General features: G+C 36.5%; 1 protein-coding gene and 1 long non-coding RNA gene across 5 annotated transcripts in view; both read right to left on the minus strand.

Moving 5' to 3' along the window:
• Positions 1-8,858: 8,858 nt before the first annotated feature.
• On the minus strand, positions 8,859-12,578 carry LOC130708929 (uncharacterized). Its single transcript, XR_009009311.1, has 3 exons — positions 11,912-12,578; positions 10,184-10,440; positions 8,859-9,239 (listed from the first exon to the last, which is right to left on the minus strand). It is a non-coding gene; the product is annotated as an uncharacterized LOC130708929 (long non-coding RNA).
• A 1,946-nt stretch (positions 12,579-14,524) lies between these two features.
• The window catches only part of NUCB2 (nucleobindin 2), a 44,515-nt gene continuing 33,129 nt past the window's right edge, over positions 14,525-25,910 (minus strand). For 2 of the 4 annotated variants that reach the window (XM_057553779.1, XM_057553780.1), the window contains exons 12-14: positions 15,488-15,658; positions 15,118-15,199; positions 14,526-14,687 (exon numbers count right to left, since the gene is read on the minus strand). In XM_057553779.1, the coding sequence (XP_057409762.1) occupies positions 14,680-14,687; positions 15,118-15,199; positions 15,488-15,658 (261 nt within the window). In that variant the 3' untranslated portion in view covers positions 14,526-14,679. Of the gene's footprint in view, positions 14,688-15,109; positions 15,200-15,487; positions 15,659-25,910 lie in introns of those variants that run through there. The other 2 variants (XM_057553782.1, XM_057553781.1) reach the window with 2 other exon arrangements.

The raw sequence follows: 25,910 nt of genomic DNA on the forward strand, positions 1-25,910 counted from the left end.
TTCCCTACCAGCCCTAGAATGACACCTCTGAGCTTGCAGAACATAAGAAACAAAGTCAATAAGCCATTCTTATTTGAGGTGTTCTTATTTTCAGCAAAACTTAATCCTAATCACTACAAATGGTAAAAGGAATGGAGCTACTTTTGCTTGGAGTAGACTGGGGCTTTAAGACTTATTATCAGTTTTTAAATCTCTGAAAAGCTAACACATAAGTATATGCGTAGACATGTTATATGTTTTTGAAGGCAGAAGGAAGGTTCCTATGTAGAATTTATGGAGAGACAGATTTGAACTCAGCATAAGTGTCTCTAATAAAGGAATGGCCATTTTAAGTCATCCCACAGGCAACCATTCACTGAACTCTGCCAGGTACGGTCTGAATGTAATGGATTCAGGTGACTAAATCACAGTCCTTAGCTTCAAAAAGCTCATCTAGACCAGTGCTGCTCAAAGTAGCTGTGACAAAGGACCTTTTTAAAGAAAATATCCAACCCATTGAGGACTGATATTTTATAAAATACAACAAAAATGAATTCTTAGAAAAAGGAAATCAAGACATAAAAATATAAGCTCCCATTTTTATTATAAAACAGACATAAAATTATTTTCAAAGGCATAACTAATTTCAGTTTCTATGTTGACCCCTCATTGTTGGGTGACACTGGTGTATAGACCAGCACCAGTCACAGAACATACTTTGAGAAACACTGATCTAGACAAATGCAAGTTGAGGGCCATTCTATAAAATAACTGGCCTGTACTTTTCAAAAATGTCAATGTCATGAAAGACAAAGAAAGGCTGAAGAGCTATTTCAGCTTAAGGGAAATAAAAGAGACATGACAAGTAAATGCAAAGCTTGATTCTGGATTAAATCCTAGATGACAAAAAAAAAAAAATTACTATGAAGGACAGTATTCAGACAACTGGTGAAATCTGAATATGGACCAGATGTTATAATAGATCAATAGTATTAGAATGTCAACTGAAAAAAAACACACAACCTAAGAGTTGAGAATTATGTTTTTTTCAGTGGACTTACTGAGGACTGAAGCCCGGGAGACAGCCTCTCAGATAGCTCCAAGGGGCTGTTGCAAAGAGGTAAGGGAGGAACCAGGATATACTGTATAGGAGTTTTTGTGAAAAAACAACAACAAAAACAGGTAGTCAGAACATTAAAAGATTACCGTTAATTAAAGAAAACCAGACATCTCAGGTTAATGAATTTAGCACTTTTCTATGTATGGGAAGATGCAAGAATCTGGGCTCAATGAAATCATGCCTTTGATATGCACTTCAACCCTCTAAGGACTAGTATCCTGTTTATCTCCATCCTGAGTTCCCCTCAGGGTGCACTCTTGTGGGCAGCTATGATGGCTGATGGCTTGAGGGTAGCAACATCCTTTCTTTATTGAAATGGCAGACCACATCCTTTGTCCATAGTAACAACGTTAAATTTCCTGAATTTGATAAGAGGATAATTTTTTTAAATTTAATTTAATTTATTTATTTATGGCTGTGTTGGGTCTTTGCTTCTATGCTAGGGCTTTCTCTAATTGCGGCAAGTGGGGGCCACTCCTCATCATGGTGCGCGGGCCTCTCACCGTCACGGCCTCTCTTGTTGCGGAGCACAAGCTCCAGACGCGCAGGCTCAGTTATTGTGGCTCACGGGCCTAGTTGCTCCGCGGCATGTGGGATCTTCCCAGACCAGGGCTCAAACCCGCGTCCCCTGCATTGGCAGGCAGATTCTCAACCACTGCGCCACCAGGGAAGCCCCAAGAGGATAATTTTTATAAGACGGTTATTATAAAAGAATGTCCTTGTTCTTAGGAGATGCTCACTCACATATTTACAGTAAAGGATCACAATGTCTGAAACTTCTGAAATGCTTCAGTAAAAAAACTAAATTATACAGAGAGAAAGCTTGAAGGCAAATGTGGCAAGCTGCTAAGAACTGATATATCTAGGGGAAGGGCATACTAGAAGTAGCTGTACAATTGTTGCAACCTTTTTGGATAGGCTTGATAATTTTTTGTCAAAGTTAACAAACACACACATGTACACACAACTAAATGCAATGTGAGATCCTGGATTTGTTCTTAGCCTAGAAAAAGTGTATTAGTGGGATAATTGGCAAAATTTGCAGATTAGTTAGTAAAATTGTATTAATGTTGATTTCCTGATTTTAATAACTTTGTAAGATGTTAACACTTGGGGAAGCTAGGTGAAGGGCTTATGGGAATTCTTTGTACTATTTTTGCATGCTTTTTGCAAATCTGAAATGATTTCAAATGGAAAAGTTAGGAAATTTTAGTTAGCAAAGTTAGTAAAAGCTCACAGTCTAGAACTTTTAGAGTTTTTTCTCCAGACACTAGGAGGAAAAAAAAAATCATCTAGTTGGAGAATGACAGAGCCAGGGTCCTAACACCCAGCCCCCAGTACTTTCCACTATCCCATTATCATGGATTCTTTGTCACTGTGATATCTTGCTATTAAATGGTTCTTGAAGTTAAGTGGAAATGTTTCCTACACATTACAAACACTGGTGTGTGCGTGCATGTAACTGAAGTAACATTTAAATGCTTACAGAGTCTTCATAACATCAGTCAGGTTTCCTCCCCAGCATAGATTCTCTAATGTTGATTGGTTTTCCACATGATTTACCAGCAGTTCCCAAACTTGTCTGCACATTAGAATCACCCGAAGATCTTTTAAAAATTTCATAGCCCAGACTGCACTTCAGAAGAATGAAATCACAATCTCTGGAGGTGGGACACAATAATCAGTATTTTTTGAAGCTCTTAGGTGATTCCAATATTGGAGACAAGCCTGGAAACTACTGTGATTTCCACTTCAATCCTATCACTGGAAGCAGGGCTGGATAAAAGTCTACTAGGAAATGCTGGAGAAGAGGTCCCTTCCAGGTAAATGATCTTTAAGACGACCCTGAGGCTCTATGACTCTACAACGTTAGTGTTTCTTGTTTGTTTGTTTGTTTTTAGAAATGATAAATCACTTCATTTGAATTTAACATCTTATAAGAGTATGGAATTATTTAGGCAGAGTTACATTTTCTAATGTTTCTATGAATATATGAAGCACTTTGAAAAGTGGAAATATATTTCCCTGTATAAAAGTTGCTGCATTATGTTTATTCTCAAGTATTTTTGTTAGCTAACTTACTTCACCTCCAAAGTAAACACTCCGTAGATAATTAAGTTATGGCTATTGTGCTGTTTGGCATTTTTTAAACTGAGGTAAAAGAAAAAGGCTCAGCCATGTTACATTTACATACATGCATATAAGCATCTATCATGATGGTTGGAAACACACACACAAAAGAAATGTTTTTGCTCAATATCTAGTGTAGAAAATAAGTACGCTAGTGATACTATTAAAATAACAATGTAGGATATGTACAAATTACAAATTTTAATATTCTAGCCAAAATGTGCAACATTAGTGTTTTGCAAACAATCCATTCTTTCAACATTGTCAAATTTGTCTTTTTCCCCAGAAAATTACAACAAATATTACATATTTTTCTGATTTTACATTTAATATAATTAAATATAAACCTATACAAATGATGACTAGAATAATATTTTCCAACAAATATTGCACTGGAAGAATTCTTACAACATATAGTCAAAAGACAAATTCAAATATAACAAAGTTGAGCTTCCCTGGTGGCCAAGTGGTTAAGAATCTGTCTGCCAATGCAGGGCACACAGGTTTCAGCCCTGGTCCGGGAAGATCCCACATGCCGCAGAGCAACTAAGCCCATGCACCACAACTACTGAGCCTGTGCTCTAGAGCCCATGAGCCACAACTACTGAGCCCACAAGCCACAACTACTGAGCCCATGTGCCACAACTACGGAAGCCTGCATGCCTAGAGCCTGTGCTCCACAACAAGAGAAGCCACTGCAACGTGCACTGCAACGAAGAGTAGCCCCTGCTCACCACAACTAGAGAAAGCCCGCGTGTAGCAACAAAGACCCAACGCAGCCAAAAGTAAAAATAAAAATAAAATAAATAAATTTATAAAAAAATAACAAAGAAAAAAAATAACAAAGTTGTATAAACTCTCTGTTTTCCTAATTATCAAATTGAAATCCAATTATTTATTTGTAGTTTTAAAAATAGTCCAAAATATCTAAATAAGCCAAGAAGAATTAAACTGAGGATACTTCAAACTAATAAAATTTCTTTCCAAAGTTTAAAATCAACAGAACATGTCTGGCCACATATTTATAAACGCTTACTTTTTAAACTCATTTAAATTGAAAACTTTTCAAAATCCCCCAGAATTAGTAATAACAAATAAAAGATATTTAAAATTCTGACCTCAGGGCTTCCCTGGTGGCACAGTGGTTAAGAGTCCACCTGCCAATGCAGGGGATGCAGGTTCGAGCCCTGGTCCAGGAGGATCCCACATGCCGCGGAGCAACTAAGCCCATGTGCCACAGCTACTGAGCCTGCACTCTAGAGCCCACGAGCCACAACTACTGAGCCCGTGTGCCACAACTCCTGAAGCCTGTGCAACTGGAGCCCATGCTCCGCAACAAGAGAAGCCACTGCAATGAGAAGCCGGCGCACTGCAACGAAGAGTAGCCCCAGCTCGCCGCAACTAGAGAAAGCCCGCATGCAGCAATGAAGACCCAACGTAGCCAAAAATAAATTAATTAATTAATAAAAAAAATTCTGACAAAATAGGATATATAAACCATCATTATTAAATGGTTTTTAAAACATAATAAATATTGATAAAATATGGATTATGCAACACAGGTTTCCTTCATGAGAAAGAAAAGCAATAATGAAAACATGTTTTTTATGTTTTAATTTCAGAAGACAATTTTTTTCAAAAAACACAGGATAAATAATGGTCTTCCCTTCAGACCTGTTTTAGGCACAAGCTTATATATAAACACATATTCCTTCCAAAAATATGATCTTTCAATTAGAGGCTATATAAATTGGTACACAGACGGATACTTTGAAAGTTGCAAGGGCTTAGAACTTTCATTTGCTAATAGATCCTGGACTAACTGCTTCAGAGAAAGAAACACCTTCAGCAGAATGGGGGCTCCTTCCTCCCCCTTGGCTACAGCACTTCAGCCTCCAGGGCTCTTCCATTCTTAGGCCCTTAAACTAGATAGAGAGGGGCAGACCAAACTACCTGGAAGTCACCAGAAACAATCCAAATGTATGAAACAGTCACTCTGAGCATTAACTGGCTTCAAATTGTTGTCCTTAAAATAAAAGATTTAGCCTCTATTTTATCTTTTATATAAACCTTTTGGAAATTAATCCTGTTTTAATAAAATCACCTCTAAATCTTAATTAGTAACAGACTTCCTTAGAGAAAAGATTATTATTTGGGATTGTGAGGGAAGAGGAGAATTCATTTGAAAGTCTGGATAATAAGCCCCATGAAGCTGGTGACTATGAAACCTTAAGACCTCTAACAATGGTGCTACAACATTCTACATCCCTCGAAACTCTCCAATGATTAAGGAGGTGCATTAGAAATACAATAGTGGAAAAGTCAATACAACAGTAGAAAAATGGGAGAGTACTTAGAGAGGAACTTAATTAAAACTCAGATCATCCAGGCAAAAGTCATGATGAAACAATAAAATATGCTACTTCTCTTCTAATCAGAGATTGCCAAATTCATGTCCTGGTCTTTCTGTTCCAAAAAATACTTACTTTCCTTTATTAACAACTGTAAGATGGAAAATGTCTGTTGGGATGCACAAAGTATTTTTAAATACTATTATTATTTAAGGAGGGTATAAAAAAGCTAAAGAATTGGACAACGGACATTCACCACAATCTGGATGCTTTTGCTCTGTAAGCTGTTTCACTCTGTTAAAGGGAAGGACTCAGGAAATCTCTACTCATGAGTCAGAAACTTTTTTCAGGGTTAGAAGCACTCTCCACAGTGCTCAGAAACCACTCTAGGAAGGACTGCCTTCTTGCCTAACGAGCTCTAGAAAACCTGACTTTTCTGCAGACATAGTTTTCTTTTCCCCAAGATAAACCTTGACTCTCAATGAAACATACTAGAAATATCAAGAGAGTGAAAACACATACACATCAAAGGAAACAAGAAATGAATACAGGGTTAGAACTGAGATTTAGTCAGGAAAAAGTTAAAATACAAATTCTAATACACATTACTCAATGCTATAGAACAAGAAGGAATCACTACACAAAGATATAGGAGTTTTAAATTGTTGTGTTTGAGGAAAATGCTTCAATACTACCATAAAAATGTTTAAAACATTAAGGGGCATGGCAAATATGTCTCAAAAAAGAAATAATCTATAAGACAACACTACTCTAATAAGGAAATATTTATGAAGTAGCAACACCAAGAAAAGAAAGGATAAAGTTCAAAAGTAAAGCAGGGCTTCCCTGGTGGCGCAGTGGTTGAGAATCTGCCTGCTAATGCAGGGGACACGGGTTCGAGCCCTGGTCTGGGAAGATCCCACATGCCACGGAGCAGCTGGGCCCGTGAGCCACAATTGCTGAGCCTGCGCGTCTGGAGCCTGTGCCCCGCGACGGGAGGGGCCGCGATAGAGAAAGGCCCGCGCACCGCGATGAAGAGCGGTCCCCGCACCGCGATGAAGAGTGGCCCCCGCTTGCCGCAACTGGAGAAAGCCCTCGCACGAACCGAAGACCCAACACAGCCAAAAATAGATAAATAAATAAATAAATAAATAAATAAATAAATAAAAAAAAAAGTAAAGCAAACTCAAATCACTTTAACAAGTGAAGAGTAATAGTGGACAGCAAAATAGTTAAAGTCACATGGTGCAAAACAAATATAGAATGGCATAAGCTGTACATGTGTTACTTACTCCATACACAGGGAATCTAAAGTCAGGGTGAGGATTTAATTAAATGATACATATTTTCACATCACTAAAAAGGAGATGTTAAATGGACTAAAATTTAAAAATGACATTTTAATACAATGATTCATGGGAGATGGCAAAGAGAGCTAGTAGATGGAATTTTATTTTTTCCTCCCTTATTTTTAAAACACTCAGACAAGTTATAACTTTAAAATCATTATTCATAAAAATAAATCATTATTCATTAAAAAATTTCATGGAGTAGCAAAATTATAAGAATTGTAAAATGAAATATTTTAACACTTTAATTGCAAGATATATATTCATAATCCTGGACAGTCTTAGGAAACATACTTATTACTAAGGATAAAACAAAAGGAGCGGGAATTCCCTGGCAGTCCAGTGGTTAGGACTCGGTGCTTTCACTGCCATGGGCCTGGATTTGATCCTTGGTGGGGAAACTAAGATCCCACAAGCTGTGTGGTGTGGCCAAAAAAAAAAAAGAGGTAAGAAAATTTGTACAGCAAAAGTCATATCTATTGCTTACAATAGATTGTAAACAAATTATAAACAAAACTAGTTAAAAAATTGTTAAAAAACAAAACAAAACAACTTGTTTACAGGCAGGCAGAGCTTGGAAGGCAACTGGAAGGGCGAGCCTATAAGTAAAAATACTGTCAAGGGCTGACTGACAACCAAGATGGTACATGGCATTCATCATCAAGAACATGACAAATATCAATTAAAATATAAACTAAATTTGTGAAAATTGTAGATATCTGTAAACATCAATGTAAATTTTTTTCTACATAACTCTATAGGCAATATTTGGAAAAATCCCTGAATTTCTGAAATTAAATAAAAGGTTTTATTGGTTTTGTTTTGCTTTGCTTTTATCTCACTAAACAGTTTGGTAGTGCTGGTAACCATAAACCCAAATTTTTCAGTTTGGTGTCTTCACCACTTGCTGCTGCTGCTTGTTCTGGCTCAGTTCTTAAATTTTTTTAAGCAAGGTTACTAATGCATAACTAACTACTCAGCCATAAAAAAGAACAAAATAATGCCATATGCAGCAACATGGATGGACCTAGAGATTGTCATACTAAGTGAAGTAAGTCAGAGAGAGAAAGGCAAATATATGATTATCACTTATATGTGGGATCTAAAAAAAGGGTACAAAAAACAGAAATATTTACAGATGTAGAAAACAAACTATGGTTATCGGGGGTAAATGGGGGGAGGGATAAATTGGGAGATTGGGATTGACATATACACACTACTATATATAAAATAACTAACTAATAAGGACCTACTGTATAGCACAGTGAACTCTACTCAGTACTCTGTAATGGCCTATATGGGAAAAGAATCTAAAAAAGAGTGGCTATATGTATATGTATATAACTGATTCACTTTGCTGTACACCTGAAACTAACACAACACTGTAAGTCAACTATATTCCAATAAAAATTTTTTTTAAAAAATGAAATAAATAAATAAATAAATTATAGCACTATTTAAGTAGGAAATAGATGGGCCCCTGGGCTGGACAGCTGGTGTTTTATCAAATGGAGCAAAACTCAAGTTTTGTCCTCAGCCAGACAAGAATGACGCCCGTTTCCCTTCCTCCATTGATATGGAGGGAATGAACTAGCAGTGGGGAATTTGTTGCAGCAAAAATAGAAGTGAGGGAATTCCCTGGTGGTGCAGTGGTTAAGGATCTGCCTGCCAATGCGGGGGACATGGATTTGAGCCCTGGTCCGGGAATATCCCACATGCCGCAGAGCAACTAAGCCCGTGCACCACAACTACTGAGCCTGCACTCTAGAGCCTGCGAGCCACAACTACTGAGCCCGTGTGCCACAACTACTGAAGCCCGCGTGCCTAGAGCCTGTGCTCTGCAACAGGAGAAGCCACTGCAATGACAAGCCCACGCGCACTGCAACGAAGAGTAGCCCCCACTCGCCGCAATTAGAGAAAGCCCGCATGCAGCAACAAAGACCCAATGCAGCCAAGATAAATAAATAAATTTACAAAAACAAAATAGAAATGAGGCTTTTCTTTTCTGATAAACAAGGAAAATAAGGAAACAATGAACAGGCTGGGGAAACAACATAAACAGGCCTGAAAGAGTTAAGCAATCTTGGTTATTCTTTAGCTGTTACTACTAACAAACACTTGTAGCTAGACATGTTCTTCACAAAGCTGATTACTCTGATTCCATATGAATTACCCTTTGCACCTAGCATTTCTTCTCCCCCTACACTCCCTTGTAGCACTCTTCATTTCAAAAAGAACATCACGGGCTGATAACTTCAGGGACACCAGACCTGGTTGCTGAGCTGCCTGATGCCAGCTTTGGCCATGAATCTGCAGAAGAAAAGAAATGCAAGACCTTAATTACTTTGAGCCTTATCACCTACCCCAGACTTCGAGCCCCAGGCTATATCACCTTTCCCTATTCCCCAGGGAAGGGGGGCACAGTTCTGGAGGCACTAGCCTGCTGTGTTTTCCCCTTTGTCAGGCAAAGATTAAAGCCATTTTTCTTGTTCCTCCAAAACTCTGTCTCCGTATTTCTTTCCAGCATCGGTGCACAGACAGCCAAGAGTTTTGGCATCACTATTTATAATAGCCAAGCAACCTAGGTGTCCATTAACAGATGAATGGATAAAGAAGATGTGGTATATATGTATACTACAATGGAATATTACTCAGTCATAAAAGAGAATGAAATATTGCCATTTGCAGCAACATGGATGGACCTAGAGATTATCATACTAAGTGAAATAAGTCAGAGAAAATATTATATGATATCACTTATATGTGGAATCTAAAAAATAATACAAATAAATTTATTCACAAAACAGAAACAGACTCACAGACATAGAAAACAAACATGGTTATCAAAGGGAAAAGGGGGGTAGAGGGATAAACTAGGAATATGGGATAAAAAGATATAACACTATGTACAAAATAGATAAACAGCAAGGATTTACTGTATAGCACAGGGAACTATATTCAATATCTTATAATAACCTATAATGAAAAAGAATCTGAAAAGTATATATACATATATAAATATATATGAATCACTTTACTGTACACTAACATAATATTGTTAATTAACTATAGTTCAATACAAAATTTTAAAAACTGAAAAAAAGTCACCTATTAGATCTAAATTGTTGGATTTTAATTAATTGATTAATTAACTAATTAAAACATGGGTAGGGAAAGACTGAAATCCTGCTAATGATATTGTGTTAAAAAAACAAAAAGCAAGGAAAAGATCCAATTTCCTTCAAATCTCATACCTTGAAAACAAGCTGTAATTACTGTCTTCCATTGTATCACCCATAGGAACTCTGCATTTTACCTAATACACCTTAGTTTCTCAATTCCAACAAAAAACAAATGAATTATTCAAGTATCAAGTTGAGACACCAGTGGTTAAGGGTAAAGATGATCTTCTCTAGCAGCTTTTTCAGGCGACAAAAATCTTGCATGAAAATGATGAAGGTCATCATCTAACTCTGCCTCTTTATCAACTTCTTCTTGATTTATTGCACAGCTATAAAACAAAAATTAAACTTTAGGCACTAACCAGAACTAGACTTGTCAATATTTCTCCCTAAAGAAAATACATTTCTTACCCCCTTTTATTAGCTAGACTATCTTAAAAGTCACATTATCACAAATATTAAAATTTCCTTTATATTTTTCCTCATGTGAAAAACAGATTTGCATTTAGGCTTATGGTAATACAAATCTGTTCAATTAGCATGAAAAAATGCCATTGTAAACAAATCTTGGTTAAAAAAAAAAAGTAGAGCCATATCTCAAAGGGTTTTTTACCACTACTTCTAAATTGCAGTTTCCTTTAGTGAGAGTCAAATATTCTAGAGGACCACTGTCTTTTAAAATATAATTTTAATTATATATATCTAAGTATACTATAAAATGTACATGCTTCATGAAAATTCATATGTGAAACAAAGTTCCAAATTACTTACACATATCACTAAGTCAACTAAACCAAAGACTTCTTAATATCTAAGAATATGAAGAAGAATGGGATAAATCAAACACAGGATGAATACTTTCTAACAGAGCTGGAAAAAATACTATTAGCAACTCTTTAAGAAAAAAATCTTTACTCATAAATGCCCAATACTCATAAGAACTGGGATTCCTTATGTCCATAAATAATCTTAGGCTAACAATTCTTTTTTTAATAATATAAATTAATAATTTGTTGGAAACTGTGAGGTATGTCTACATTAATATCTGTCCGTTATCTACTCATGCCAAAAAAGCATTTTAAAAAATTTCTCTAAGTTCTCCTCCAATTACTATTTTTTTACTTGAATATATTTGACATATACCACTGTGTAGATTTAAGGGGCAAGATGTGTTACTTTGATATATTTAATATATTGTAATATGACTGCTGTTGTATTGATATTTGTCACATTTCATAAAAGTACCATATTATTGTCTCCAATTACTTTCTGATTTGACCCCAGTCCACCATCTAAAAAAATTTATCCTAGGTGAATCCCTGTCTTATCACAATACCGCTTACAGATAGAGTCATCAACAAAAGGATATCCCAGATCATTTAAAAATATTTCCTACAATTTAAACAACAGAGATAGGAATTCTTCTCCATCTCTAAAGAAACATAGCATTACTCTGCTGAGTGATTTCTGTGGGTTTTTTTAAGCTACATATAAGCAGAACTTTTCTAGATTGCTATATTTAATTTTGGGATCCATGATTTAAGGGAAAAAATCTGAAGTGTTTGGAGGAGTATGCAATGATTATTTTAAAATTTGTAAAATGAGAACTAAGAGTTTTAAAAATTATTAATGTTAAAAGAAACAATGTAAATTTCTGAGGTATTACAGTGGATTTGTTCATTCAACAGCTTTAAACATGCATTCCTGTACTATAGGAGTAGGAAATTAAATATTATTTCCCAACCTCCCTTGCAGCTAGGGTTCCAGATATGATTGGTCCAAACAATCAGATGTACTCACTTGAAACTTTTACTCAGAACTGAGTTACATGGGGAGAGAAGCAGGACATGAAATATCCATTTTTTGCTGACACAAAGCAAGGCAGAGGTGGTGTGGTTCTGGAGCTGGCAACTTCATGACTTCCTAATCTGGCAGGTGGCTTCCTGATTTAGCAGGCAGCTTCTTGATTGTTCCAAAAGCAGCAGCTTCTTTGGCAGCCCAGTCTCATGATGCAGTTCCTAGAAGCTCAGCCTAAGTTCCGTTCTTTCAGCCCTCCCAAAGATTCTGTGAGCTATCTATACACTGCCCCCCCATCGATCCCATTCTGTTTAGTAGCTGAAGATGATTCTATTACTTACAATGAAGAATCTTAACCTATACGGAATTTGGTAGCTAGAAGTAAGGTGCAGCAAGTAAAAGGATCTGAAAAATGGAATTGGCTTAGTTAAGAAGGTAGGGTTTGGGGCAGTGATACCTCATGCCAACTGAGGTTAAGGTATCAGAGAAAATGGTGGTAGAATTTCAGAATGCTAGCATGTGTGGGCTGCGTCTTGCCTCTTTCAGAAAAGTCCTACAGGAGAGATGTGGCTCGGGCTAAGGTGAGCAAGTCTGCAGAGATGGAATGCAATATACCTTTGCTGAGAGAACTGCTATCTACCAAATAAATTGATAAAGTCCCAAATCTGGAGCCCTGAAGAATTGAAAAAGTCAACTACTGTACTAACGTACTCCAAACTGAAACAGTTATAAGTAAAGGTTCTGAGGAAGCTGCTAAAGCTTTCACAACCTTTCCAAGAACCTTCCCTTAAGAATTTTCTGCCAAGTAATGGGAGCCATCCTAAGGAAAAAGATCAGATTAAGACTGCTGTTATCCCATCCAAGCCTATAGTTTAAAACAATCCGAAGTGGGTACCATTCATTTAAGACCCAACGGGAGAAAAGAACACAGAGGTCAGCAAGTAAAAGATGAGGTTCTTTGTTAAATATGTCTTGACAAGATCTTTGTGGTTTCTCGTGGTAATAATTGAAGAAAACAGACCAGAAACTTACAACTTTTTAGGGAACTGTTTTGCCAAAAAGCAAAACAAAACAAAAACAAATAAAAACCCTAAGCCTGGCCTGAAACAGCCTGTAACGATCTGAAACAATCCCAAGGCCCCAAACCCACAATAACAGGAAGTGAAGTGCGAAGACTGTCCAGCCTTCAAGAAGAGGACATTTCCCAATGCCCACTTGTGTCCTTGAAGGTTAACGGGCAATAAAAACATCCTAGAGGGCAATGCCAAGGGCCCCTGAGGACATTAGACAAGGGAGTTCCTCCCAGAAAGGTGAAGCAGGGGTTGCCTAATAGAAAAACCAAAGAATATATTTATGGACAGAGCAGAGAGACCTTGCTATTTTTGCCAAGCAGTATTTTTTTAATTGTTATGGAAAGATGACTGCTATGTTTCCTGTTTTCCCCTTTTCTAAAAGGTTGATTTTATTGCAGTTATCCTGTACCTATCCCATTATGCATATGGTGCTCAGGGGGCAGACATGTTGCTTTTTAGTTTGCAGATGACCAGAACATAAAAAAACCACATCCTAACCTGATGGAGGGGACTATACTCAGATGTCATGGGCTTTGAACTACATGCAATAATAGATTGGGTTTGGTGGTTTCCTTTTGAGGTGGGGGAAGTGAGCGTTTTCTGTTTTGGAAGAATGTACATAGATATTTAGGTAACCAAAAGGCTGTTTAAATTAAAGCTGTAAGTTGCCTACCAAACATTCCCTCTTCCCTTCTTAAAGGGAATCCTTCCTAAAAGAATCCTAACTTTTAGCTGGTCCCATTGCCACATGGATTTCTCAGCTTCCCTAGCAGCTAGATGGCCATGTGACACAGCTCTGGCCAATGAGATGTAAATTCAAATGCTATGTGGTTCTCTGGGAAAATTGCATCAAGGAAGCTGATTCAACTGGGGGACGTTCCTTTTGTTGCCCTTCCCCACTGCCTCCAAGAGCCATCTTGGACCCTGAGAATGAAATAACTCGAGAATAAAAACTATGCACTGGGGAGAGCAGAGCAGAAAGATAGGAACCTGTATACCACCTACTTCCAGATTTCTTCTATGTAAAAGGCAAAAGTTCTTATTCAGTTTAAACCACCATTATCTTTGGGTTTTCTGTTATATGTAGCAAAACCTGATATTGAATGATAGAGTATAAAGCAAAAATGTAAATGAAAAATGACCTTAAGTGGTAGCAAGAGCTGTTTGGTAGAAGAATTTCTAGCAGTTAAGATTGCTGAAAGTAGGAAAAAGTTACCAACACACACTGGGGAATACTATGGTCTTCTCAGGAGAAGAATTATTAATATCAAAGAGCTTTTATTGAGAGAGGGGATGATAAGCACCCATAAAAGAGTATTTACCTTTATGAATAAGAGAAAACAATTTATTTTAAAAGCAGTGGGTGGTGCTTTCTCACTTGAATAGTTACTAATAGTTTCATTAAATTATGGCATAAAGCCACTTAATTAAATCACTAAAGGAGAACAAAGGAAAAAGAAAAGAGGTATGAAAATGAGAGCAGGTATTGAGTTTGTTTCCTTCCTGGTTCTGGTAGACTTCAATCCTTAAACATCTGTGTCCAAAAAAAAAAAAATACGTTCTCATTTTAAAAGTATCTTCCTTTATTCCACATATGCTTTAAAATATTTATTGAGCAGAGGAAAAGGAAGGGAGGTAAAAAGATGACACACATGATGATGTAACAATTTTATTCTAAGTTCTGGTGGACTTCGGACTTTAAATGCCTGTCCAAAAAAAAAAAAAAAAAAGCCCTCATTTTAAAGGTATCTTCCTTTATTCTGAATATTCTTTTATACATAGATATATTGAGTATTTGCTTTTTAACTATGTTTAGTTAATCACCGATTACAATTAAAAAACATGTTCTCTGATAATATCAATAATTGATTAGGAAGAATTATGAATAATACTGAAAAAAATCATTTCACCATGCATATGGCTATCAAATTATATAGCTTTTGAAATGTACTGATGTATAAAAATTTTAGAGGCTTTTTCATTTTTCTGTAATACAAATTGCTCTATTTCCACAAATAAACAGAAAATAGCACAGATATTAATGATTTGAAATTATATTTGTAATAAATGTGAATTTCTATTTATTCAATTTTTTAATTTCCTCAAACAAACAAACAAATAAACAAAATTACATACGTGGCTGGATCTTTGATTCTCCACCAGGCACTGATGGGGAAATTTCTTGTTGTAATTTTTTTTGTTCCATCTGCTGTAAAACCTAGTGAATGGAAAAAGAATGCCTTAAAAGTAAGCGTTATTTGATTTTCTCTGATATGTATGACCTTTGACAATGCACAACAAACTAACTGAAAATTGTTTTCCAAAATGGGATATTCACGTTCTATAATTTAGATTAATATTCAACAAGGAAGTTTAAAAAAATGCAGTTTAAAAAATACTAAAATTTAAAATACGACAGCTAATTGAAATACATTACAAAAACACAGGCTTGTAGAAAGCCCCTAAAATCCTTTTTAATGCCACAAGCTTTTTTACTAAATATCACCTGATGGTATTCCAGCTTCTGAGCCTCAAGTTGGTCATGCTGACGTTGTAGCTCTTCTTTTTGTTTCTGAAGCTCATCTGCCTTTTTCTTAAGTTCAGTTTCTTGTATGGAGATAATATTTTCATATTCCTTTAGTTCTTCCTCTGTGAAGAACTGTTGTTGATCCAATGTCTAAAAGACAAAAAAATGAGAAAAGAATAACCTTAGAAAGAAAACAAAAAGGTCTGATTCAGCTTTAAAATTCTATGCTTAGCAAAGTACAAAAGAATATCTATAGTATTACACCTTTTGGGTAAGAAAGAAGGGGAAATAAGAATATATACACTTGTACTTATTTGAGCAAAAGATATAACAGGAAGGAAAATCCAGAAACTAATGAGATTGGTTACCTACAGAATAAGGGGAGAACTGGGTGGAAAGGACAAAGACAATGTGGGAAAGAAAATCACACTCCTTTGAATATGCCTTTTTTGCACAGATTTGATTGTTGGAAACATATCAATGTTTCACATACTCAAAGAAAAAAAGAAAATAAATAAAAATCCACAAGGACAGAAAACCTCTCCAAATTGAATACAAATAGAAACAAATAATACTTTTATTTTAAGTGAAATAATCCACAGACGGGGGAAGGAAAAAAGAACTAACCCAAGAAACTTTTGATCACAGCATTTGGACTATATGCTGTTAGGCTAAAACAACAACAAAAACTGTAAACAAATATTAAAGTCTGGCTTTGCAGAGGCATCAATTAGCAATTCTGAAACTCTTTGTACATCTTAGGATTGAACAAATAAATACAATATTATTGTGGAAAATGGGAGTCAGGCTTTGTATGAAATATGGAAAGAGAAAAAGAATGTTGTACTGGAAGTAGAAGTGTTAGATTGAAATTTAAGGAGATATCAGTGTGAACTCATGAGTTTTAATACATCTTGATAGCTAAATATATAAAAATGAATATAAATGTGTAGATGTGTCTATATACATATGTGCATGCATGCATGTATATATATACACACATACACATACTATAAATATATATTTTTTATATATATATATATATATATATATTTTTTTTTTTTTTTTTTTTTTTTTTAATTCCTCAACTCTGTTACTTGATAAGGCCCAGAAGCAATGGCACTCCAGTAGCAAGGAGCAAATCCAGTGTCCAGATCCTGGACTGTAATATTGATCTCCACTAAAAGGAACCAGTGCTCCTCAGAAAAATGTCTGATTCCAGAGGTAGGGCAGAGAAAGAACAAGATGAGCCTTGGACACCTTATTACACTAAAAAGTAAGGAAGTCCTCAAAGAATGATAGGGACATGCCTGAAGGACACAAAAGCCTGTCTGAGGAAACTCCTACTAGCCAAATCAGGGACAATTTGAACATCAAAAACAAATGATAGTAAGAATTCAAGTTTACTGAATAAAATCAGAAGCCAGGAGTTGAACATCAAAAACAAATGATAGTAAGAATTCAAGTTTACTGAATAAAATCAGAAGCCAGGAGTCTACATTGATATAAACAACTAGAGAAGGGGGAAGGAACAGCTACAGTGGAAAGCCAAGGGAATATTGGCTTTTTCCACCTACAGCAGAAAGTCAACTAAGGAATGATTAGAAAATCACCATTTGTCAACAGTCACAGTAACAATTTATTCTGGCTAGATTCATCAATGCATGCTAAACCCCGTAGATAATGAGTCTCAAAGTATATCCCCAAAGACAATACCTTTTTAAAAAGTAGAGCAATCTCATTTTTTATTGGTGGAAATGTAAATTGGTACAATTCTTTTGAAAAGCACTTTTACAAAGTATATCAACAACCTTAAAAATATTCCCTTGGTCCTGGTAATGCTACATTGAGAATTTATCTTAGAAAATAACCCTGAACACATAAAAACTTCATATAAAAATGTGTTTATAGCAGCACTATCTTTTTAAATAACAATAAAACACTGGAAATAACCTAAATGTCTAACCCTCAGAAAACAGTTAAGCACCTCCATAGTTATTAAAACAATGCTTACAAATAGTATTTGGGAATACTTTTGATATGATGTTGAGTGATTTTTTTTTTTAAGCTGACTTCTGATTCTGGCAGTATGGTGGGATAGACAAGATACTTTTCAAATTACAAAAGGTAAAACAGTAATTTTACAGTGGGAAAACCTGGTAGACACCACCTTAACCAAATAATCAAAGTTAACATTGGCAGTTATGGAAATAATCAGCAGCATATGATTCTTGATATGATGCACTTAGCATCACTTCAGTGATATTCCTATCAAAAGTAGGAATCATAAGGAAACAGCAGACAAACTCAAAATGAGGGACATTCTACAAAATAACTGGTCTGTAGTTTTTAGAAATATCAATGCTATGAGATACAAAGACTCAGGAACTGTTTCAGATTAAAGTAGACTAGAAAGACATTACAACTAAATCCAATGCACGATCTTGGATTTTCTTTTGCTATAAAGACCAATACAGGAAAAATTGACAAAAATCTCAATAAAATCTAGAGATTAGAGAATAGTATTGTGTGTGTAGCATTGATAATCTTACTGTGATTATGTAAATCTTTGTTTGCAAAAAATACACACTCAAGTATTTAAGGTTAAAGCAGCATCATGTGCAACTTACTCTCAAAAATAATTATATATGTTATATATAAATACACACACACACACACAGATTAAAAATAGAGAAAGAGAGAAAAGGAGAGGGAGAAAGCAAATGTAGTAAAATGGGAAATCTGGGTGAAAGGTATTCAGGAATTCCTTGTTTATTCTTGCAACTTTTTTGTAAATCTGAAATTATGCCAAAGTGAAAAAGGTATATAATTATCTATTGATCCAGTTCACCAGAAGCACTCAAGGGAATTCATGTTCAAATAATCTTAGCATTCTTCTTCTTCACCAATGTCCAGAAATAGTTCAAATATTGACAAAAACTTACAACAAAAAAGAAGCTGATTTCTTTAACCTCAAACTAAGATGACCAATTGTCCCAATTTGTCCAAGATTGTCCAGGTTGTAACACTGAAAAGTTCCACATCCTGGGAAACTCCACAGTCCAGGTAAACCAGGACAGTTGGCCACCCTATCTCAAACTAATTAAAAAGGTAATCTTTTTATTTTATATAGGAAAAGACAATGTTCTTTTTTTTTTTAACATCTTTATTGGAGTATAATTGCTTTACAATGGTGTGTTAGTTTCTGCTTTATAACAAAGTGAATCAGCTATACATATACATATATCCCCATATCTCCTCCCTCTTGCGTCTCCCTCCCATCCTCCCTATCCCAGCCCTCTAGGTGGTCACAAAGCACCGAGCTGATCTCCCTGTGCTATGCAGCTGCTTCCCACTAGCTATCTATTTTACATTTGGTACTGTATATATGTCCACGTCACTCTCTCACTTCATCGCAGCTTACCCTTCTCCCACCCCCGTGTGCTCAAGTCCATTCTCTACATCTGTGTCTTTATTCCTGTCCTGCCCCTAGGTTCTTCAGAACCATATATTTTTTTTTAGATTCCATATATGTGTGTTAGCATATGGTATATGTTTTTCTCTTTCTTAGTTCACTCTGTATGACAGACTCTAGGTCCATCCACCTCACTACAAATAACTCAATTTCGTTTCCTTTTATGGCTGAGTAATATTCCATTGTATATATGTGCCACATCTTATTTATCCATTCATCTGTCAATGGACACTTAGGTTGCTTCCATGTCCTGGCTGTTGTAAATAGAGCTGCAGTGAATATTGGGGTACATGACTCTTTTTGAATTATGGTTTTCTCAGGGTGTATGTCTAGTAGTGGGATTGCTGGGTCTTATGGTATTTCTATTTTTAGTTTTTTAAGGAACCTCCATACTGTTCTCCAAAGTGGCTGCATCAATTTACATTCCCACCAACAGTGCAAGAAGGTTCCCTTTTCTCCACACCCTCTCCAGCATTTACTGTTTGTAAATTTTTTGATGATGGCCATTCTGACTGGTGTGAGGTGATACCTCATTGTAGTTTTGATTTGCATTTCTCTAATGATTAGTGATGTTGAGCATCCTTTCATGTGTTTGTTGGCAATCTGTATATCTTCTCTGGAGAAATGTCTCTTTAAGTCTTCTGTCCATGTTTGGATTGGGTTGTTTGTTTTTTTGATATTGAGCTGCATCAGCTGCTTGTAAATTTTGAAGATTAATCCTTTGTCAGTTGCTTCATTTGCAAATATTTTCTGCCATTCTGAGGACTGTCTTTTGTCTTGTTTACGGTTTCCTTTGCTGTGCAAAAGCTTTTAATTTTCATTAGGTCCCATTTGTTTATTTTTGTTTTTATTTCGATTTCTCTAGGAGGTGGGTCAAAAAGGATCTTGCTGTGATTTATATCACAGAGTGTTCTGCCAATGTTTTCCTCTAAGAGTTTTATAGTGTCTGGCCTTACATTTAGGTCTTTAATCCATTTTGAGTTTATTTTTGTGTATGGTGTTAGGGAGTATTCTAATTTCATGCTTTTACATGTAGTTGTCCAGTTTTCCCAGCACCAATTATTGAAGAGGCTGTCTTTTCTCCATTGTATATTCTTGCCCCCTTTATCAAAAATAAGGTGACCATATGTGCGTGGGTTTATCTCTTAGCTTTCTGTCCTGTTCCATTGATCTATATTTCTGTTTTTGTGCCAGTACCATACTGTCTTGATTACTGTAGCTTTGTAGTATAGTCTGAAGTCCTGGAGCCTGATTCCTCCAGCTCTGTTTTTCTTTCTCAAGATTCCTTTGGCTATTCGGGGTCTTTTGTGTTTCCATACAAATTGTGAAATTTTTTGTTCTAGTTCTGTGAAAAATGCCATTGGTAGTTTGATAGGGATTGCACTGAATCTATAGATTGCTTTGGGTAGTATAGTCATTTTCACAATGTTGATTCTTCCAATCCAAGGACATGGTATATCTCTCCGTCTGTTTCTATCATCTTTAATTTTTTTCATCAGTGTCTTTTTTTTTTTTAATTTTATTTATTTATTTATTTATGGCTGTGTTGGGTCTTCGTTTCTGTGCGAGGGCTTTCTCTAGTTGTGGCAAGCGGGGGCCACTCTTCATCGCGGTGCGTGGGCCTCTCACTATTGCGGCCTCTCTTGTTGCGGAGCACAAGTTCCAGATGCGCAGGCTCAGTAATTGTGGCTCACAGGCCCAGGTGCTCTGTGGCATGTGGGATCTTCCCAGACCAGGGCTCGAACCCGTGTCCCCTGCATTGGCAGGCAGATTCTCAACCACTGCGCCACCAGGGAAGCCCCTCATCAGTGTCTTATAGTTTCCTGCATACAGGTCTTTTGTCTGCTTAGGTAGGTTTATTCCTAGGTATTTCATTCTTCTTGTTGCAATGGTAAATGGGAGTGTTTCCTTAATTTCTCTTTCAGATTTTTCAACATTAGTGTATAGGAATGCAAGAGATTTCTGTGCATTAATTTTGTATCCTGATACTTTACCAAATTCATTGATTAGCTCTAGTAGTTTTCTGGTGGCATCTTTAGGATTTTCTGTGTATAGTATCATGTCATCTGCAAACAGTGACAGTTTTACTTCTTTTCCAATTTGGATTCCTTTTATTTCTTTTTCTTCTCTGATTGCTGTGGCTAAAACTTCCAAAACTATGTTTTGGAAGTTTTGGAATAACAGTGGTGAGAGTGGACAACCTTGTCTTGTTCCTGATCTTAGAGGAAATGGTTTCAGTTTTTCACCATTGAGAACGATGTTGGCTGTGGGTTTGTAATATATGGCTATTATTATGTTGAGGTAAGTTCCCTCTGTGCTTACTTTCTGGAGGGTTTTTATCATAAATGGGTGTTGAATTTTGTCAAAAGCTTTTTCTGCATCTATTGAGATGATCATATGGTTTATCTCCTTCAAGTTGTTAATATGTTTTATCACATTGATTGATTTGCGTATATTGAAGAATCCTTGCATTCCTGGGATAAACCCCACTTGATCATGGTGTATGATCCTTTTAATGTGCTGTTGCATTCTGTTTGCAGGTATTTTGTTGAGGATTTTTGCATCTATGTTCATCAGTGATATTGGCCTGTAGTTTTCTTTTGTGACATCTTTGTCTGGTTTTGGTATCAGGGTGATGGTGGCCTCGCAGAATGAGTTTGGGAGTGTTCCTCCCTCTGCTATATTGTGGAAGAGTTTGAGAAGGATAGGTGTTAGCTCTTCTCTAAATGTTTGATAGAATTCGCCTGTGAAGGCATCTGGTCTTGGGCTTTTGTTTGTTGGAAGATTTTTAATCACAGCCTCAATTTCAGTGCTTATGATTGGTCTGTTTATATTTTCTATCTTCCTGGTTCAGTCTCGGAAGGTTGTGCTGTTCTAAGAATTTGTCCATTTCTTCCAGGTTGTCCATTTTATTGGCATAGAGTTGCTTGTAGTAATCTCTCATGATCCTTTGTATTTCTGCAGTGTCAGTTGTTACTTCTCCTTTTTCATTTCTAATTCTATTGATTTGAGTCTTCTCCCTTTTCTTCTTGATGAGTCTGGCTAATGGTTCATCAATTTTGTTTATCTTCTCAAAGAACCAGCTTTTAGTTTTCTTGATCTTTGCTATTGTTTCCTTCATTTCTTTTTCATTTATTTCTGAGCTGATGTTTATGATTTCTTTTCTTCTGCTAACTTTGGGTTTTTTTGTTATTCTTTCTCTAACTGCTTTAAGTGTAAGGTTAGGTTGTTTATTTGAGATGTTTCTTGTTTCTTGAGGTAGGATTGTATTGCTATAAACTTCCCTCTTAGAACTGCTTTTGCTGCATCCCATAGGTTTTGGGTTGTCGTGTTTTCATTGTCATTTGTTTCTAGGTATTCTTTGATTTCCTCTTTGATTTCTTCAGTGATATCTTGGTTCTTAAGTAGTGTATTGTTTAGCCTCCATGTATTTGTATTTTTTACAGATTTTTTCCTGTAATTGATATCTAGTCTCATAGCATTGTGGTCGGAAAACATATTTGATACGATTTCAATTTTCTTAAAATTACTAAGGCTTGATTTGTAACCCAAGGTATGATTTATCCTGGAGAACGTTCTATGAGCACTAGAGAAGAAAGTGTATTCTGTTGTTTTGGGATGGAATGTCCTATAAATATCGATTAAGTCCATCTTGTTTAATGTATCATTTCAAGCTTGTGTTTCCTTATTTATTTTCATTTTGGATGATCTGTCCATTGGTGAAAGTGGGGTGTTAAAGCCCCCTACTATGATTGTGTTACTGTTGATTTCCCCTTTTATGGCTGTTAGCATTTGCGTTATGTATTGAGGTGCTCCTATGTTGGGTGCACAAATATTTACAATTGTTATATCTTCTTGGATCGATCCCTTGATCATTATGTAGTGTCCCTCTTTGTCTCTTGTAATAGTCTTTATTTTAAAGTCTGTTTTATGATATGAGAATTGCTGCTCCAGCTTTCTTTTGATTTCCATTTGCATGGAGTATCTTTTTCTATCCCTTCACTTTCAGTCTGTATGTGTCCCTAGTTCTGAAGTGGGTCTCTTGTAGACAGCATATATACAGGTCTTGTTTTTGTTTCCATTCAGCCAGTCTATGTCTGTTGGTTGGAGCATTTAATCCATTTACATTTACGGTAGTTTTCAATATGTATGTTCTTATTACCATTTTCTTAATTGTTTTGGGTTTGTTATTGTAGGTCTTTTCCTTCTCTTGTGTTTCCTGCCTAGAGAAGTTCCTTTAGCATTTGTTGTAAAGCTGGTTTGGTGGTGCTGAATTCTCTTAGCTTTTGCTTGTCTGTAAAGGTTTTAATTTCTCCATCGAATCTGAATGAGTTCCTTGCTGGGTAGAGTAAACTTGGTTGTAGGTTCTTCCCTTTCATCACTTTAAATATGTCCTGCCACTCCCTTCTGGCTTGCAGAGTTCCTCCTGAAAGATCAGCTGTTAACCTTATGGGGATTCCCTTGTATGTTATTTGTTGCTTTCCCTTACTGTTATTAATATTTTTTCTTTGTATTTAAATTTTGATCGTTTGATTAATATGTGTGTTGGCATGTTTCTCCTTGGATTTATCCTGTATTGGATTCTCTGTGCTTCCTGGACTTGATTGACTATTTCCTTTCCCATATTAGGGAAGTTTTCAACTATAATCTCTTCAAATATTTTCTCAGTCCCTTTCTTTTTCTCTTCTTCTTCTGGGACCCCTATAATTTGAATGTTAGTGCATTTAATGTTGTCCCAGAGATCTCTGAGACTGTCCTCAATTCTTTTCAGTCTTTTTTCTTTATTCTGCTCTGTGGTAGTTATTTCCACTATTTTATCTTCCAGGTCACTTATCTGTTCTTGTGCTTCAGTTATTCTGCTATTGATTCCTTCTAGAGAATTTTTAATTTAATTTATTTTGTTGTTCATCATTGTTTGTTTGCTCTTTAGTTCTTCTAGGTCCTTGTTAAACGTTTCTTGTATTTTCTCCATTCTATTTCCAAGATTTTGGATCATCTTTACTATCATTACTCTGAATTCTTTTTCAGGTAGACTGCCTATTTCCTCTTCATTTGTTTGGTCTGGTGGGTTTTTACCTTGCTCCTTCATCTGCTGTGTGTTTCTCTGTCTTCTCATTTTGCTTAACTTACTGTCTTTGGGGTCTTCTTTTTGCAGGCTGCAGGTTCATAGTTCCTGTTGTTTCTGGTGTCTGCCCCCAGTGGCTAAGGTTGATTCAGTGGGTTGTGTAGCCTTCCTGGTCAAGGGGACTGGTGCCTGTGTTCTGGTGGATGAGGCTGGATCTTGTCTTTCTGGTGGGCAGGACCACGTCCGGTGGTGTGTTTTGGGGTGTCTGTGACCTTATTATGATTTTAGGCAGCCTCTCTGCTAATGGGTGGGGTTGTGTTCCTATCTTGCTAGTTGTTTGGCATAGGGTGTCCAGCACTGTAGCTTGCTGGTCGTTTAGTGGAGCTGGGTCTTAGTGTTGAGATGGAGATCTCTGGGAGAGCTTTCACCATTTGATATTACGTGAAGCCGGGAGGTCTCTGGTGGACCAATTGTCCTGAACTCAGCTCTCCCATCTCAGAGGCACAGGTCTGACACCTGTAGGAAGGAAGGAAGGGAGGGAGGGAGGAAGGAAGGAAGGAAACAATTAAAATAAAAAAAATTTTAAATTATTAAAAATAAAATAAATTAAAAAGTAACAAAAAAAGAAAGAAACAAAGAAGAGAGCAACCAAACCAAAAAACAAATCCACCAATGATAACAAGCACTAAAAACTATACTAAAAAACCAAAACAAAACAAAACAAAAAAATGGACAGACAGATCCCTAGGACAAATGGTAAAAGCAAAGCTGTACAGACAAAATCACACAAAGAAGCATACATATACACACTCACAAAAAGAGAAAAAGGAAAAAGTATATATGTATCTATATAAAAAAAAAAGGAAGAGAGCAACCAAATCAATAAACAAATCTACCAATGATAATAAACTCTAATTACTAAACTAAGATAAACATAAAACCAGAAATAAATTAGATGCAGAAAGCAAACCCCAAGTCTACAGTTGCTCCCAAAGTCCACCAGCTCAATTTTGGGATGATTCGTTGTCTATTCAGGTATTCCACAGATGCAGGGTACATCAAGTTGATTGTGGAGATTTAATCCACTGCTCCTGAGGCTGCTGGGAGAAATTTCCCTTTCTCTTCTTTGTTCACACAGCTCCTGGGGTTCAGCTGTGGATTTGGCCCCGCCTCTGCATGTAGGTCACCTGAGGTCGTCTGTTCTTTGCCCAGTCAGGATGGGGTTAAAGTAGCAGCTGATTACGGGGCTCTGGCTCACTCAGGCCGGTGGGGAGGGAGGGGTACGGAATGCGGGGCGAGCCTGCGGCGGCAGAGACTGACATGATGTTGCAATAGCCTGAGGCATGCTGTGTGTTCTCCTGGGGAAGTTGTCTCTGGATCACCGGACCCTGGCAGTGGCGGGCTGCACAGGCTCCTGGGGTGGTGTGGATAGTGACCTGTGCTTGCACACAGGCTTCTTGGTGGCTGCAGTAGCAGACTTAGTGTTTCATGCCTGTCACTGGTGTCCACGCTGATAGCCGTGGCTTGCGCCCATCGACAATGTTCTATTTTCAATCTACTTTGTTTGGTACCTCTCAACCATTCTGTTCAAGATGTGTATGCACTCACTTATACACAGTAAACCATGGTATAAATTCAAATACTTTTCACGAGCAATTTGACAGATATATTTAGAAACTAAAAAATGTTCATAAAACTTGAGAATAGTTCTATTCCTAGGAATTAATCCCAGGGAAATCATCACAGATGCCCCCAAATGCATGAACAAATGGATAGTCGTCATAATGTTATTTATCACAGTAAAAAAAAATTAGAATTGACCCATAATGTCTGAATCTGGAAGAATGGCTGTATAAATTATG

Source organism: Balaenoptera acutorostrata, chromosome 9, assembly GCF_949987535.1.
Source record: "Balaenoptera acutorostrata chromosome 9, mBalAcu1.1, whole genome shotgun sequence".
Taxonomy (NCBI): domain Eukaryota; kingdom Metazoa; phylum Chordata; class Mammalia; order Artiodactyla; family Balaenopteridae; genus Balaenoptera; species Balaenoptera acutorostrata.